We start from the raw sequence: 18,099 nt of genomic DNA on the forward strand, positions 1-18,099 counted from the left end.
ATGCTTTTTGAAGTCATCCCCATATTCTCCAGCTTTAGTCCAGATTCTAGCTCAGTCTTCTGTATTAGTGCAAGAGGAGAAAATGACAGTATGTTGCCAAGAAAGGTCATAGGTTAAAGTAAGGTAATCAAATTCCTTAGTAAATTTGGTGGAGTCTTCTGAGAAATTGCCTAACTTGAGTTCTACTTGGGAAAAATAAGGCATAGAAAAAGGACAAGAACAAATATGATTCCTTAGGGGTCAGCCTCCTCTTGCAAGAGAAACTGGGTGGCTGGCTCAGAAGGGGGCTGAGGAGCACATCCAGACTGAGTATGACTGGGAGAAGGAGAACAAGGGGCCGGTGGAGGATAGGCTGGAGGCAGAGAGGGAGAGGGTGTCCGGGGTCTGAGAGGGGGAGGGGGGATGAACCTGGAGAGGAACACAAGGAGAGGGACAGTGGGAGATCTTCAGGGTCCAAAGGAGGAGACAGAGAAGTAGGGGTTAATAGGAGCATGTGGCAAGAGCACTGCAGGTTAGAGTACTGAGAAAGTTGAAGGAAAGCCTGGACACAAGGAATTTAAACCATTTGCTGAGAGGGTGACAGTAGAGGCCAAGTTGGAGAATAGCATAGTTGAGAGGGCTGTCCTTGGGCCAGACCTCCTGGTGGCCAAATTATACTGGGGTTAGCAGTATTGCAGAAAAAGATCGTTCATTTAAAGGTTTGAGGTTGTCTAATCTAAGATCTTTCCCATGTTTGAGGAGTCATCCCAAGGGAGAGTGTTTTGCCTATGCAGACTGACAGTTGTCCATAAGGACAACTAGAAGGAAGATAGGAGAGAGACTTTTGAGGGCAGGGGCTATTCTGGGAATCCCCAAATTCCCAAAGGGCATCCCCCTGTGGGACCTAGAGAGATTCGTTCTGGAGTCGACCTAGAGAGATTCATTCTGGAGTCGGATGTCCAGGAGTCTCAGAAATGAATCAGTGACTTGATCCAGCAATCCCACTCCTGGGCATCTATCCAGAGAAAACCATGACTCGCAAAGACACATGTACTCTGATGCTCATTGTAGCACTATTTTCAATAGCCAAGACATGGAAACAACCTAAATCTCCATCAACAGAGGAGTGGATCAAGAAGATGTGGTACATATACACAATGGAATATCACTCAGCCATTAAAAGGAAGGAAACACTGGCATTTTTAGCAACATGGATGGACCTAGAAATTATCATGCTAAGTGAAGTCAGCCATACAATGAGACACCAACATCCAATGCTTTCACTGACATGTGGAATCTGAAATAAGGACACAATGAACTTCTTTGCAGAAGAGATACTGACTCACAGACTCTGAAAAACTTATGGTCTCCAAAGGAGACAGTTTGGGGGGTGGGGGGATGTGCTGGGATTGTGGGATGGAAAGCCTATAAAATTGGATTGTGATGATCATTGCAAAACTACAAATGTAATAAATTCATTGAGTAATAAAAAAAGAAAAACTGAGTGTTGATTGTACAGAAAAAAAAAAAAAAAGAAAGAAAGAAAAAGAAAATGAATCAGTGCCAAGAGGAAAGTGAGTCCCCCCTGCCCCAGGTCAAATTCCGACCTAGATAGTGACAGATCCGACGCTGGAATTTCTGTCCCTCAGATTCTGTCACTGTTTTCCCGAGAATGTCCCTTGAGAGACTTAAACAGCTTGTGCTTTCTTTGGCTGGCGACAATGAGGGTCTTGCCAAAAGTTGAAGTAAGAGAATTCGGTCAGTGAGGTTTCCCCCGTACATGCCACCAGGGGTGAAGGGAACATTCAGCACTTGAGGGCATAGAAGATTTTTACTAATAGACCCGAGGATCAGAAGTTAGGCGAATTGCTCAGACTTAGACATGTACCCTCACATGCTTTTTCTACAATAGTGAACAACAGTCTACGTTTTTTGCCTGACGTAATAAGCCTACACGAGCAAAAGGAACCACAGAGATCAGAAAAATAGAATCAGAAAGCGCGAAACCGGAAAGAGTCCGCAAAATGCACAACCCCGGCAGTGCGTTGAGGGTCTAGTAAGATCTTGGTTGGTTAGGACCAGAAGGGGCGGAGAGAGGGCGCATTGCATGGCGGGAGAGACAATTCTCCGCGGAAGTCCCTCCTCCTCTGAAAACCGGGCGGTGTCGGCGCCAACCGCTTTCCGGGCAGCGCGGGAAGCTCGGTTTGTGGTGGTTTCCTTTTGACCGCTGTCCCATACTATCCTTAGAGGCTTTATATCCCTGAGACGTTACAATTTCAGGCCATTCGAGGCATTTGAGGCTATTTAAGACGAAATGGCTTCGGGCGAGAGAGGAGAAGGCGGTGGTAATGGAGGTGCTGCTGCCACCTCAGGCTGCCGGTAGGGAGGGAGTCTGAGGAACCTCTTAGTCGTTGGAGCCTGAGCTTTTTTCCTTTGGCGGGTCCCTGCCTGCTGCTAAGATGAGCTCTGCCTGCATCACTTCTTTCGAGAAGGAGCATCTCTGGATGTATCTGCGGGCACTCGGCTTCGACCCGGGCCCGGCGACCATAGCCTGCGGAAAGATCGTGTCTCACACGCACCTCGGAGTGTAAGGAGGCCCGGGCGGTGGGGCGGGAAAATCCGAACCCAGTCGCGCCGGGGCAACCCACTCTCTTGCGGACTTCCCAGGTGTTGAATTAAGTATTGGAGCGGTTGCTGTGGCCCGACACTGTCTTCTAGTTCCTGCTCTCAGTGGCTGCTAGCCTGGCGATGGAAACTATCAATTATTGGACCTTGCTGGGAGCGCTTTGTAGGGGAGTAGAGTCAGCAAGTGGGGTAAAAACTGGAGGGGCGGCTTATTTCTGCTTTGGAAGCAAGCTGAGTAGTCCGTGATGTCGAGGTAGAGGTGGCGGCTTGGTAATGGAAGGACGTGTGCAAACGCCTTTAGGACTCTAGGGAACCTTGTAAAGTGGTTACTCTTTATATTTCTACTTCTTGAATTAGCAAATTGCATGAACTTGCCACAGTTAGCAAAAAACTGGTAAAGAATGGTGTTAAGATGAAGAGTAAATCCATTTCCTACTTTGCCACAAATATTACAGTTGTTATTTCTAATACTGAATACTTTGTTTATATCTTTGTGTGTTAACTTGCCAACTTTAGGCAGTATCTATTATCTTTCTCACTGTAGGCCAGGGGAAATTTGAGATACATGGAACCAGCCACTTTTGCAACCTACACTACAGTTCATGGCAACGCCAGATCCTTAACCCACTGAGTGAGGCCAGGGATAGAACCTGTGTCCTCATGAATGCTAGTCAGATTTGTTTCCTCTGAGCCATGAGGGGAACTCCATGTATGTTTTTCTTAATTGGCTGTAAGTATGTGTACGTGAATTACAAAAATTAATTTGCCATGACCTATTGAACAGAATTAAAAATATTAATTTTTTTTTTTTTTTTTTTTTGCTTTTTCAGGGCACACCCATGGTATATGGAGGTTCCTAGGCTAGGGGTCTAATTGGAGCTGCAGTTGCCGGCCTATGCCAAAGCTGCAGCAATGCCAGATCCGAGCCACATCTTCGACCTGTACCATAGTTCACGGCAACACTGGATCTTTAACCCACTGAGCAAGGCCAGGGATCGAACCCACAACATGGTTCCTAGTTGGATTTGTTTCTGCTGCACAATGATGGGAACTCCGAAAAATACTAATTGGTATCAAACTGTTATAAAACTTTTAATGATGTTTAGTTTTATTAACCATTCCCCCTCACCCTCTTCTGTTTCTTTTCAAACCACTAGGAACATGTTTGATAGGCTGAACCGTGATGCCTTTCAAATAGTTTGTTATTTTTTGTTTCAAACACTGGACCAGTCTCTCACCAAAGAAGTTTTCAAGTAAGTAAAAGATGTTCCTTTTTTTTTTTTTGATAAGGGATTATGCTATGATATAAGCCAAAATTTCTACTTTGGCATCGAATATTGTTTTCAATGGGTGTTAGAAAAATCAGGTTTGGGTCTTACAAATTTATAAATCTGAGTGATTTTTTTTTTGTAATTATACTAAAATCACTGTAGATTTCATAAGTAAAAGGGATTTTGTTTATAAACTTAATTCCTATCATAGTCTTAATTACTTTCCAGAACAGTTAACTAGTACTAATCTATCTGTACACTTAATTTTGCTTTACTTTTTTTTGTTGTTGTTAATTATCCCCCTCTCACTCCTTTTTTTGTAGGCAATACTATTCATTTTGTCTTTTTTTAAATTTCCTAGGTCTCTGTGAATCCTTATTATTTTTGTTGGTGATATGTAAAAGTGTCAAGTGCTGTAGACAAAAATCATTCCTATTAATTAAGTTTAGCCTATTATCATAAACTGTTGTATATTAAATAGTTTAGGAAGGAGTTACCAGAGTTCCTGTCGTGGCCTAGTGGTTAACAAATCCGACTAGGAATCATGAGGTTGCGGGTTCGGTCCCTGGCCTTGCTCAGTGGGTTAGGGATCTAGTGTTGCTGTGAGCTGTAGTGTGGGTTGAAGATGTGGCTTGGATCCCACGTTGCTGTGGCTCTGGTGAGGGCCGGTGGCTACAGCTCTGATTAGACCCCTAGCCTGGGAACCTCCATATGCCGTGGGAGAGGCTGAAGAAAAAGGCAAAAAAAAAAAAAAAAAAAAAAGGAGTTACTGTCGTGGGGCAGGGAAATGAATCCGACCAGGAACCATGAGGTGTGGGCTCGATCCCTGGCCTCACTCAGTAAGTTACGGATCCGGTGTTGCCGTGAGCTGTGGTGCAGGTTACAGACTCGGCTCGGATCTGGCATTTCTGTGGCTGTGGTGTAGGCCGGTAGCAACAGCTCTGATTAGACCCCTAGCCTGGGAACCTCTATATGCTGTGGGTGAGGCCCTAAGAAGACAGAAGGAAAAAAAAAAAGTTTAAGATGGGATAAATATGGGAACACTCAGCAGCCTTGTTCCCAAGTTATTTTGTTTGTGATTTGGGTTTCTTCTCTCAGAAAAAGTGTTCAAATTTGTTTTAATATTTATATTGTGCCATCATCTTCTTAGAAAAAGAAATAAATCCATTGTTTAGAGCATTTTTAAAGGTTTTGATAATTTATGCTTAATATTTTGCCTTCAGTTAAAGTTACGAGTGACCAGGAGAACAAGTATATTTGAAACATATTTTGGAAATCCTTATCATTAAGGTATAGGTCTTCCTCTGCTTAAATAAAAATAGATTTTCTGATTTTTTTCCTGATTATAAACAAAATAAAGCTCATTTTAAGCAATTTAGCAAATACAGAAAAAGTTAAAAATCATTTCTAGGAGTTCCCATCGTGGCTCACTGGTTAACGAATCTGACTAGCATCCATGAGGATGCAGGTTCCAGCCCTGGCCTTGCTCAGTGGGTTAAGGATCTGGTATTGCTGTGTGCTGTGGTGTGGTTGCAGACATGGCTCAGATCTGGCATTGCTGTGGCTGTGGCATAGGCCGGCAGCTACAGCTCCACTTCAACCCCTAGCCTGGGAACTTCCATGTGCCGCAGGTGCAGCCCTAAAAGGACCAAAAAAAAATCTAAACCTACCAACCAGAGAATATCACTGTTGACATTCCAGCCTTTTAGTCTTTTTTTCTACGCATAAATAATTTTTTATGAATAAACGATGCATGTTATGCTATAGAAATAGGAGAAAAGGGACTTAAATAATTAGGAACCCGAATAAAAATTTAGACAAGACTGATTATCAAGGGAAAGCAGTAAGCATTTTTTTCCCCTGCTGTTCGTGGCATATGGAAGTTCCTGGGCCAGGGACTGAACCTGCATCACAGCAGTGACTACATCTGATCTTTTTTTTTTTGGCTTTTTTGGGCTGCATTCGTGACCCCAGACTAGGGGTCAAATTGGATCTACAGCTGCCGGCCACAGCCACAGCAACACAGGATCCGAGCTGTGTCTGTGACCTACAGCACAGCTCATGGTAATGCCGGATCCTAAACCCATTGAACATGGCCGGGGATCTAACCTGCAGCTAATGGTTACCAGTTGGATTTGTTTTCACTGTGCCACAATGGGAATTTTTACATTGTATCTTTAACCTGTTGAGCCACAGGAGAAGTCCAATAGGCATGTTTTATTTATTTATTTTTTTGTCTTTTTAGGGCCTAACCTGTGGCGTATGGAAGTTCCCAGGCTAGGGGTTGAGTCACAGCTGCAGTTGCCAGCCTGTACCACAGCCACAGCAATGCCAGATCTGAGCTGCAACTGTGATCTACAGTGCAGCTCACAGCAATGCTGGATCCATAACGCACTGAGTGGGGCCAGGGATTGAATCCACATCCTCATGGATACTAGTTGGGTTCGTTACTGCTGAGTCGTAGTGGGAACTCCCTGTAGGCATATTTGATTATTTTTTTTGTCTTTTTTTTTTCTCTAGGGCTGCACCCTGCATATGGAGGTTCCCAGGCTAGGGGTCGAATTGGAGCTACAGCAACTTGGGATCTGAGCCACATCTGTGACCTATACCATAGCTCACGGCAATGCTGGATCCTTAATCCACTGAGGGATCGAGGCCAGGGATCGAACCTGCAACCTCATGGTTCCTAGTCGGATTCGTTAACCACTGAGCCATGACGGGAACTCCTCTAAGGCATATTTTAAAGTCCATTTTTTGACTAAAACTGAGCCCAAATTTTTCTTTTTAAAATTTTACATTTTGTTTGTCCACAGAACAGTAACACCTACTTACTATCTTATTGGTTTTCTCTAGGAGTCGTAATCTCATGCCATTCTTCCCTTGCTTTTCATGTATAACTATGTTTCTCTAGGATTAATGTACTAATTTTTTAATACCATCTTTATGCGTTAGTCCAGTGAATCCATTGAAAGTGTCCTCTTCAGCTGATTTTCAGTAATTTTTTTTTTTTTTGTTTGTGTTTTGGGGCCACACCCACAGCATATGGAAGTTCCCAGGCTAGTGGTCAGATTGGAGCTGCAGCTGCTGCCCTATGCCACAGCCACAGCAACATGGGATCTGAGCCGTGTCTTCGACTGGACCTCCACCGCAGTTCATGACAGTCCCAGATCCCTGACCCACTGAGTGAGGCCAGGGATTGAACCCCCATCCAAATGGATACTAGTCAGATTCATTTCCCCTGTGCCTTGACGGGAACTCCTATTTTCAGTAATTTTATTCCTTCTTTAACCATATGTATTCATTGATTATTTGCACTAAATTGAATTCAACCCTGTAGATATTTATAAAGAAAAAGACCTGTTTTCTTACAGGTTGATGTCTCTCTTTAGTTGAAATTTATGAATATTAGCCTTGATTTAACATTACTGCTTCTACTATGGGAGATAAGTTTGGTGTTTTTAAGTTTCGCAGAGTTTGCTTTTTGTTTTTAATTCTAATTTTTATTTTTGTGTTTAAGACATTGTTGGCCTCCATTTGACAAAAAAAGTGATACTGAATTCCGAAAACATTGCTGTGAATGGTTAAAAAAGATTTCTGTGAGTATTCCTTTTCTGAAAGATGTAAACTTCTAAGAAGTTAAAAACTGTATTAATTTTTTTTCTGGTCTTATTGAGGTATATTACTATTCTGTTTTTTTTTTTTTTTTTTTTGGTTTGTTTTTTAGGGCCACACCAAAGGCATATGTAGGTTCCCAGGCTAGGGCTCTAATCAGAGCTGTAGCCGCCTGCCTATGCTAGAGCCACAGCAACACCAGATCCAAGCCGTGTCTGCCACCTACACCACGGCTTACGGCACTGCAGGATCCTTAACCCACTGAGTGAGGCCAGGGATCGAACCTGCAGGTCTCATGGATACTAGTTGTATTCGTTTCCACTGCCCCACAATGGGAACTCCCTGTAGTAGTTTATATCACAGTTTTTTTTATGAAGGAAAAATGTTTGTTCATAGACTGTTTTAGCTTGGGTCCCAGATAATATCGATAATTGTGACTTTAAATTATAATTATTTTTGTGACCAAGTCCACCAAGAGTTGAATCTTTCTAAAGATTCAAAAATTCAACTTGTGGTTCAAATGGAATAATTCAGATCTCATAATTCAAAAATCAAAAACAGTAAGATTTTGAGTATAAAGATTATTGATAAAATCTTCAAATCTTCTTATTTCTTTTTTACACAGGCTGAATGTGGAAGTAGCTTTCCTCAAGTTGTTGGATCATTGTTTCTTTCTCCTGGTGGTCCTAAGTTTATTCATCTGATGTATCACTTTGCAAGATTTGTTGCAATAAAATATATAGAAACTCATTCTAAAAGTAAGTTAAGCTTATAGTAGGAATTTTTTCTTGTTTTGATTCTTAAATTTTTTTTTTTTTTTTGTCTTTTCTTTCTTTTTAGGACCATACCCTTGGCATATGGAAGTTCCCAGGCTAGGGGTCGAATTGGAGTTGCAGCTGCCAGCTTACACCACAGCCACAGCAACACTAGATCTGAGCCACAATTGCAACCTACACCACAGCTCATGGCAATGCTGGATGCTTAACCCACCTAGCAAGGCCAGGGATTGCACCTGAGTCCTCATGGATTCTGGTCAGATTTGTTACATCTGTGCCATGAGAGGAACTTTGATTCTTAAATTTTTATTATTCTTTACAATTTGTAAATCATCAAAATTTTATTAAAATAAGGTAAGATAAAAATATTACTTTACCTCAGAAGTTAATATTGGAATTGTAGTTAGGAATCCTCTCATAATGAACATAAATAGCAATTTATTATGTTCTAATACAGGGGTTGGGAAATATTTTGTATATAAAGCCAGACAGTGAATAGTTAATAATTTGTGGACCACATGGGGCACAGGGTCTCTTGATCTCTCTTTTTTTTTTAGGGCCACACCTGTGCCACATGGAAGTTTCCAGGCTAGGGGTTGAATCGGGGCTGCAGCTGCCAGCTTACACCACAGCCACAGCAATGTGGGATCCAAGCTGCATCTGTGACCTATACCACAGCTCACAGCAATGCCAGATCCTTAACCCATTGAGCGAGGCCAGGGACTGCACCCGAATCCTCATGGATACTAGTTATGTTCATTTTTGCTGAGCCACAATGGGAACTCCCCTCTGTGGGGTTTTATTTATTTTTATTTAATACAGTCTCTTAAAAATGTAGAAAGCAGTCCTAGCTTGCTGACCTCACAGAAGCAGCCAATGGAACAGATTAGATGTACAGGTATATAGTTGCCTCTAATACGTATGTCAATTGTTGTGTTGAATTTGAGTCTCTAGGTTTATTTTGGCTACTGGCAGTTTATTGGTATATTTTGGTTCAAAATTGCCATTTTATTTTTTTTGTCTTTTTTTTTTGTTGTTGTTGTTGTTGTTGTTGTTGCTATTTCTTGGGCCGCTCCCTCGGCATATGGAGGTTCCCAGGCTAGGGGTTGAATCGGAGCTGTAGCCACCGGCCTATGCCAGAGCCACAGCAACGCAGGATCCGAGCCGCGTCTGCGACCTACACCACAGCTCACGGCAACGCCGGATTGTTAACCCACTGAGCGAGGGCAGGGACCGAACCCGCAACCTCATGGTTTCTAGTCGGATTCGTTAACCACTGCACCACGACGGGAACTCCCAAAATTGCCATTTTAAAGAGATTTAATCTATTTGCTAAACGATAAAAGCAAAAAATTGAATTTTTAGGTTGACTTAAAAGAATGCTGTTTGTATCTTTTTGAATGTACTGTTCTCGCTCTCTTTTTTTTTTTTAAGGTCTTTTTAGGGCCATACCTGCAGTATATGCAGGTTCCCAGGCTAGGGGTCTAATCAGAGCTGTTGCTGCCAGTCTATGCCATAGCCATAGCAACACCAGATCTGAGCCGCATCTGTGACCACCACAGTTCACGGCAACCCTGGATCTTTAACCCACTGAGCGAGGCCTGGGATCAAACCCTCAACCTCATGGTTCCTAGTTGGATTAGTTTCCTCTGTGCCATGATGGGAACTCCAAATGTACTGTTCTCTTTAATTGGGTTATGATCATAAAACATGGAACGGAAAAGATGGAAAAATTAATGCAGTCAAATCCCATTCATCTTTGAATTTCTGTAGACAGCCATTAGTGACATTTAGGTTTATTTTCTTTTAGGTTCTTTTTTCTTTTCTTTTTTTCTTTTTTGGCTGCACCCATGGCGCATGAAAATTCCTGGGCTGGGGATCAAACTCACACCACATCAGCAACCCAAGCTGCTGCAGTGACAATGCCAGTTTCTTAACCTGCTACACTGCAGGAGAACTCCTCTTTTAAGTTTAAGTGAACAAATTATACCTATACATTTAAATTATTTTGATTACATAGTGTATTCTCATAATTCAAAATCAAAAATTGGAAAGTCTGTCTGCCACCTCTGTTCCCTAATTCTACCTTATTACTCTTGCCAGAAATAGCCAATGTAATGAATAATACTAGCACATATGTGTATGTTTTAAAATTTTTATTTATTTTTATTTTTTATTTTTATGGCTGCCTCTGTGGCATATGGAAATTTCTGGGATAGGGTCGAATTGGATTTAGAGCTGGGGCCTACACCACAGCCACGGCAACACCAGATCTGAGTCACATCTATTCTTTTTTTAAAAACTTTAAATGGTAACATATATCTGGTTTTTAATCTTGTGTTTTTTTGTGTGTAACAATGTATACTGGAGATCATCCCATATCAGTTCATAGAATTCTTACTCTTTTTCTTAGAACTGAAAATGTATAAATGGATGTATGCTAGTGTATTTAGTCAGACAAGCTGACAGACATTTGGCTTTTTTCCCTAATCTTTTGCTATAAAAACAATGCTGCAGTGACAAACTTTATACATACATTATTTTATATATGTTCAAATATACATATTACATGTGTTTGTGTATATATGTATACACACAACTTTTCCAGTTTATCTTCTATGTGTGATTTTTAAAAAAATGTACATGTGATTTTGCTTTATAATCATTTGCATATTTTTTTTTTTATATTTTGCTTTTTAGGGCCACACCTGTGGCATATGGAAGTTCCTAGGCTAGGACTCAAATTGGAGCTGTGGCTGCCAGCCTATGCCACAGCAGTGCGGGATCCGAGCCGCGTCTGTGACCTACACTGCAGCTCATGGCAACGTAGATCCTTAACCTACTGAGCGAAGCCAGGGGTCAGATTGTATTCTCATAGATAATAGTTGGGTTCTTAACCTGCTGAGCCACAACGGGAACTCCCATTTGCACACTTTAAATTAACGTAGAGTAAGCATTTTACCAGTTTTTCTATTAGATGAGCTGTTCCAATTACATGTAACCCAGACTATTTTATATGAATTATGTGTGTTTGGATTTAGCAAGAGTTTATTGTACATAAGGTTTTTAATGCATGAGTTTTCCTATTTCTGGTTTAAAGCAGATGCAGTCAATATATTCAGACTTCTACATCCAGTGAACTCATCCCTTGTTAAATATTTAGAAATTGTGGTTATTTCTTTGTGAGTATTGCTAGGACCTAGACTAATAATGTTAAATATGGTGTGTGGTGACTATTTTTCAGCCTATCCATCTTTATTGTATTGAGCTACCTTAAAGTAGGATTTGTTACATTTTATTACAGGTAAAAACCTGGACTATGAAATGTTTGGAAGGATTGTTCTCAGGGTCTGCTTTGATCATTAGTAACATAGTCAAGAATTACTTGAGAAATGGAGATTGGTTTTATCTCGTTGTCTTGTCCTTTTGGTCTTACTAGGAAGAAAAGTAAGCTGATGGCAACTATGAAGGTGATGTGATCTCACCTCATCTTTTTTTAGTTGATATTCTTCCTTCGTTCTTGAAAGACCGTGTTAAGTTGCTTATGTATTTGTTCATGAATGTATTAAGAATATAGGAATAATAATTATTTTGAACAGATGGACTCTAAAAGTTTTTTTGTAAAATAACTCAGTTTCAGATATCTTTTTGCAGTAGCTTCCTTTAAAAATAGGTCATCCTTGGCTTTTGTGAGATTAGTTGTATCTTATCATGTATGTGGCTTACCTGCTTTTAAGGAATTGTTAGTTAAATGAGGTTGCTTGTCTCTCAAAATTAACACAATTCATGGAGTTCCCTGGTGGCCCAGCAATTAAAAACTCAGCATTATCACTGCTGTGGCTCAGGTTCCATCTCTGACTTGGGAACTTCTGTGTGCTGCAGGAGCCGGCAAAAAAAAATTTAACAGAATTCAACATTTTTGATATTTATTGGCTTGTAAATCTAAGTTACCTATATTTTATTTGTGTTTCATGTAGATTCTTCTGTACATTTTATGGAGGCATTTAATGGAAAGCCACAAGATTTGCACAGGTGCATTGCCAGGTGCCATGTAGCACGTAACAGATTTTTACAGATTTTGCAAAGAGAAGATTGTGTTACTCGAAAATATCAGGAAAATGCACAGTAAGTAATACTTTGATAGTTAGTAAATGAAGATTTCTTTCTTTTTGAACAAATGTCATCATATACTTTCAGTGATAATACTTTGTCTACCTCAAACCCCCTGGCTGTTATCTTTCCATTTTAAAATCAGATAACTTCTGAATAAAATTTTTTAAAACTTTATACACACTGTAAATGAAAGTTTAGAGGAAAAGAAGATATCATTTTAGTTCAAAAATTTATTTTCTTTAGGTGTTTTTACTTTTTTTGAACATGAATTACATTTTAAAGCTATAATTATAGTGCTCATTCTATTTTATATCATTTTTTTCTGTTAATATTTCACTCTAAATTTTTCCATATTGCCATAATGTAGTACTTTTTTCTGCTTTTTTTTGGGCCACACTTTGGCACATGGAAGTTCCCAGGCTAGAGGTCAAATCGGAGTTGTAGCTACTTGCTTACAGCACAGCCACAGCAACGTGGGATCTGACCTATGTCTGTGACCTATACCACAGCTCATGGCAATGCCTTATCCCCAACCCATGAGGCCAGGGATTGAACCTACATCTTCATGAATCCTAGTTGGGTTTGTTAACTGCTGAGCCAAGAAGGGAACTCCCCATAATGTAATACTTTTAATTTCTACTTAATATCTGTTGAGTATCCGTTAAGTAAATATTCCTTCAAATAGGTATTCCATCATAGTTTCATTAACCATTTCATGCTACCTTATATTTACATTCATCTATTCAGCACTGCTTTTTTTTTTAAGTTCTTTTTTCTTCTCCCTCTCCTTTCTACCCTCTCCTTCTCAACGCCAGATCCATAACCCACTGAGCGAGGCCATGGATCGAACCCGCAACCTCATAGTTCTAGTTGGATTCGTTTCTACTGCGGCACGACAGGAGCTCCATGCTCTTGTAACTCTTAAAGGGAGTCTGGAATCCCTTTAAGAATGACTGCTGGGTATATTAGAAAGAGTTCCTCAGGGGCCTTGAGCAAAGATATGAAAACGGGAGATAATATCAAAGTGGGCTATACTAGTTAGTTGTAATAGAATTATAGTTGTCATTTTGTGTGTTTTCTTGCAGATTGTCAGTTAAACAAGTACGAGATTTAAGATCAGAATGTATAGGACAGCAAAACCAAATAAAAAAGTAAGTGACTTTGAGAGCTGCAAGTTGCCTTAGATATTAGTTTAGCCCCGGCATGTTACAGACAAGGAATCTGATATTAGTTAAAATGACATATCAGTTGCTAGTTGATGATAGAACTAGAACATAATTCTAATTTCTTAGTCCTAGTCCAGTTCTTCTAATAAATTATGGTAGCTTTGAGCTTCAGTTTTATTTTTGTTTTTAATAGGAATGGTTGTTAGCAAGTGGGTTTGCAGATTAATTAGCTCCTGGGATGTTAAATTACCATGTGGTTTTTAAAATGACTAATGAGATTATTTAATTTTTAACTAGAATGGAACCCTATGATGACCAAACTAATATACAAGAGAAAATTCAAAAGGTGAGACAGCTTTTGAAGGGAGAAGTTTAATTTTTCTAATGTGATATGCAGCATTTGCTTACTCATTTGGATTCTATGTCTTTCTCATATCTCTGTTTTATCTCTGTTATTCTTATATCTGTCTCATATCTCAATTGGATTCTTATATCTCTTTTATTTCACTGTTACTTTTTCCCCTTTTATTCATTGTAAGTGAGTATTATATATATATATATATATATATATATAAAGGTATTAATGAGGTGTCTTGAAATTCTTGAGTACAATGGAAAAAATAGCTTATTAGGTTATAATATATGAGACTAAATATATACAAAAGCAATTTTATTTTATTTGTATTATTTATTTATTTTTTGCTTTTTGGGGCCCCACCTGCAGCATATGGAGGTTCCCAGGCTGGGGTCCAGTCGGAGCTACATCTGCCGGCCTACATCACAGCCACAGCACCAAGGGATCCAAGCCACATCTGCAACCTACACCACAGCTCACAGCAACGCCAGATCTTTAACCCACTAAGTGAGGCCAGGGATCGAACCCACAACCTCATAGTTCCTAGTCGGGTTCGTTTCCTCTGTGCCGTGACGGGAACTCCAAAAGCAATTTTGAATGTGGTTAATTTAAAATCTTTCATGCCACCAAGAAAATTCAGCTTGATCAGTAATATTTATTAAATGAAATATACTAAGGGAAGATGGTTAAGTATGGAAGAAAAATGAGGGGTCACATTGAGGCTGGTATGGCAATAGAGAGGAATCTGTCATATATAAATGACCTGAGGCTTTCAGAGATTGGCTTTGATAGATATGGGATAGGGGTATATTTTCTTAAGCCTTCTTATGCCTGTGTTTGGATAAAATCTCAAGTTCTTTGTTCTGATTCTATGGTCATTAAGCTGCTTTGTGGTATTAATTTGGCTTTTTAGGTACTTTGTCAATGGAAAAGTTGTGTGTCCTTCTGAGGAAATAATTATTCATTCAGTGAATGTTTGTTGATTACCTGCTATGTACTAGTTGCTCTTCTAGATATTAGGGCGAGAGCAATGAAGAAAACAGGCCAAGTTACTTCCTTCGTGGAGCTTCCAATTTAGTGACTATGAATATTCCTTTTACTGAATGTAGTATCTTTGATTGTAAGCTTAATAGGTTAGGTTGGTATGAAACCTACAAAGAGTTTTCATAGCAATCTCTCCTTAGTTTAGGTGATGTTCAATTTTCCTGAGTCTAGTCCTCTTTGAGCCACTGACAAGATAAAATTTCTAGACTTAAAAAATCCGAGACTTTCTTGCCATGGCACAGTGGGTTAAGAATCTGACTGCAGCAGCTGGGTTCACTATGGAGGTACAGGTTCATTCCCTGGCCTGGCACAGTGGGTTGAAGGACCTGGTGTTGTTGCAGCTGTGGCTTAGATTCAGTACCTGGTGTGGAAACTTCATATGCCACGGATGTAGCCATAAAATTTAAAAAAATGTATATATCTGAGAGCCGGGTCTTGGATCTTTGTTCATTCACCAAGGAATTGCCATCCTGCGAAACCTCTAGATGGTTAGCCAGTGAATCTTTCTTTGGGGATCAACTTTACCTTGTACTCTGGGAAGACACAGATGCCTACACAAGTGTATTTATTGCATTTCCCCTTCTCCCTTCTACTTCTGTAAATTATTTTATTTTATTTTACTTTTTATGGCTGCACCTGTGGCATATGAAACTTCCCAGGGTAGGGGTTGCAGCTGCTGGCCTACGTCACAGCAGTGCTATATCTGAGCTGCATCTGTAGGCTGTATTGCAGCTTGCAGCAGTGCCGGATCCTTAATCCACTGAGCGAGGCCAGGGATCAAACCCGCATCCTCATGGATACTGGTCAAATTCTTAACCCACTGTGCCACAACAGGAACTCCCACATTTATAAATTCTTTTGAGACATACATATATACAAATATGTGCAAAAATCATAAGCTTGACAAAATTTCACAAAATGAACACATCTGTATAACCAGTATCCAGTATCAGGAACAGAGCCTTACCGTCTCCATAGGAGCCTTGAGCGCCTTTTGATTCACAGCTGTTTCTTTCCAAGATTAAACACTATCCTTACTTCTTATGCTAAAGATTAGTTTTGCCTATTCCTAAACTTGAAGTGAGAGCATATAGAATATATTCTTTTGCGTTCGACTTCTTATGCTAGCTCATCCATACTATTGTTTGTTTGTTTTTTGTCTTTTCTAGGGCCACACCCGAGGCATATATTGGTTCCTAGGCCAGGGGTCTAACTGGAGCTGTAGCTGCTGGTTTGATCCCTAGCCTTTGCTCAGTCAAGGTAGTCCTTTGTGTTGATTGCATTTTTTGACCACTACAAATAGAAGTGCTATCAGAGTTCTCATTGCGGCTCAGCGAGGTAAGAACACAGCATGGTGTCTGTTAGGATGCCGGTTCGATCCTTGGCCTCCCTCAGTGGTTTAAAGATCTTGAGTTGCTGCAAGCTGTAGTGTAGGTCGCAGATGCAGCTCAGATCTCGTGTTGCTGTTGCTGTGGTTTTGGTGTAGGCTGGCACCTACAGCTCCGATTTGAACCCTTACCTGGGAACTTCCATATGTTGCAAGTGTGGCCTTAAAAAAAAAGTGCTGTGAACATTGTTGTACATGAATTTTAATAAGTATAGGTTAATATGTAGTTTTTCAGATTTTAACATTTTGAAACTTTTTTTCTGCTTTTTTAGGGCTGTACCTGTGGCATGTGGAAATTCCTGGGCAAGGGGTCAAATCGGAGCTGTAGCTGCTGGCCTACACCACAACCATAGCAACATGGGAGGCCACGGATTGAACTCACATCCTCATGGATACAAGTTGGTTTGTAACCCGCTGGGCCACAATAGGAATTCCAACATTTTGAAACTTGAATGACTCTTAAAATTGAGGTATAGTGTTTTCTTCTACTGAAAATCCCTTACTGTTTCTCCCTGAAATATTACCATTATATTGATGGCTTGCCAGAATACACAACATAATTTCATCTTGGTTATGTAAGGTTTCTTAGTAATGTTTTGAAGGTCATAGTGGGTTAGATTCTCTTGAAAAATTCTTTTATTTTTAGGCCCGCACCTGTGGCTTATGGAAGTTCCCAGGCTAGAGTTCAAATTGGAGCTATAGCTGCTGGCCTATGCCACAGCCACAGCAGCACCAGATCCCAACCATGTCTGTGACCTACACTCCTGCTCACAGCAGCAGCAGATCCTTGACCCACTAAGCGAGGCCAGGGTCAAATCTGTGTTCGTTACTGCTGAGCCATGATGGGAACTCCTGAAAAATTCTTTAAAGCCCCTTTGAAAGTAATATCAATGCTTTTAGACTGTTAAAATACAAATAATTTTCTCACCATAAGCCATTCCAGGAATACTTTATTTGTTCTGGGAGTGAGCATATATTTGTGTTTTACATTTCTTTAATGTATGTATGGATTATGTATAGACTTTAATGTTTTGTTTTCAAAGGTTCAGTCTTTGTGGGCTTCAGTGAATGAAACACTCATGTTTTTGGAAGAAGAGAGAGAAGTTGTTAGTTCAGTCCTTAGTCTTGTTAACCAGTATACTTTAGATGGAACTAATGTTGCTATCAATATTCCAAGGCTCTTACTTGAGAAAATTGAGAAACAAATGTGTCAGGTAAGCATTTGATAATTAAGGAAGCTTTTGAGCTTTGTGTAGTTATTTTATATATCAGTTACTGTTTTTCTTAAAGTGTTTTTTTTGTTGTCAGAATTTATTTTTGTGAGTGTATCTGGTAAATCTTTCACTAAAGGGGTATGGTTAAGGTTGTGTATATTTCTATCAACTTTTATTAATTCACAAAAAGGGATATGGTTAAGGTTGTGTATATTTCTATCAACTTTTATTAATTATCCATACCTTGTACAGTACTATATCATAAAGTGTAGAGAGTGCAGGTACTTAGTAGGAAGATGATACAGTAACTAGTTCTTGATAAATTCTCAAAGAGAGCATCAGTGATCTCCTAGTTGCTAAGTTTCTTTTCTTTCCTTTCCTTTTTTTTTTGGCTGCTCCCGGGGCATATAGAGGTTCCTAGGGCCAGGGATGGAATCTGGGCCACAGCTGTGACATACACCACAGTTAGAGCAATGCATCTTAACCTGTTGCACCACAGAAGGAACTCTTTTTTTTTTTGCTCTTTAGGGCCATACCTGTGGCATATATGGAAGTTC

General features: G+C 40.0%; 1 protein-coding gene across 24 annotated transcripts in view; it reads left to right on the forward strand.

Annotated features, from left to right (window-relative positions):
- Positions 1–2,111: 2,111 nt before the first annotated feature.
- The window catches only part of HAUS6 (HAUS augmin like complex subunit 6), a 50,869-nt gene continuing 34,881 nt past the window's right edge, over positions 2,112–18,099 (forward strand). For 11 of the 24 annotated variants that reach the window (XR_014821081.1, XR_014821082.1, XR_014821083.1 and 8 more), the window contains exons 1-8: positions 2,112–2,566; positions 3,762–3,857; positions 7,393–7,471; positions 8,113–8,245; positions 12,241–12,388; positions 13,462–13,527; positions 13,840–13,888; positions 17,372–17,542. Coding sequence is in view for 12 of the 24 variants with exons in the window: in XM_001928749.7 (XP_001928784.1) it covers positions 2,439–2,566; positions 3,762–3,857; positions 7,393–7,471; positions 8,113–8,245; positions 12,241–12,388; positions 13,462–13,527; positions 13,840–13,888; positions 17,372–17,542 (870 nt within the window). In the remaining 12 variants the exon portion in view is untranslated. Of the gene's footprint in view, positions 2,567–3,761; positions 3,858–7,392; positions 7,472–8,112; positions 8,246–12,240; positions 12,389–13,461; positions 13,528–13,839; positions 14,077–16,108; positions 16,280–16,945; positions 17,543–18,099 lie in introns of those variants that run through there. The other 13 variants (XR_014821070.1, XR_014821071.1, XM_013993527.3 and 10 more) reach the window with 7 other exon arrangements.

This window comes from Sus scrofa, chromosome 1 (genome assembly GCF_054392235.1).
Source record: "Sus scrofa isolate SSC_HxYL_T2T_F1_AM1 chromosome 1, Sscrofa_HxYL_maternal_Yorkshire_Landrace_v2.0, whole genome shotgun sequence".
Classification (NCBI taxonomy): Eukaryota; Metazoa; Chordata; class Mammalia; order Artiodactyla; family Suidae; genus Sus; species Sus scrofa.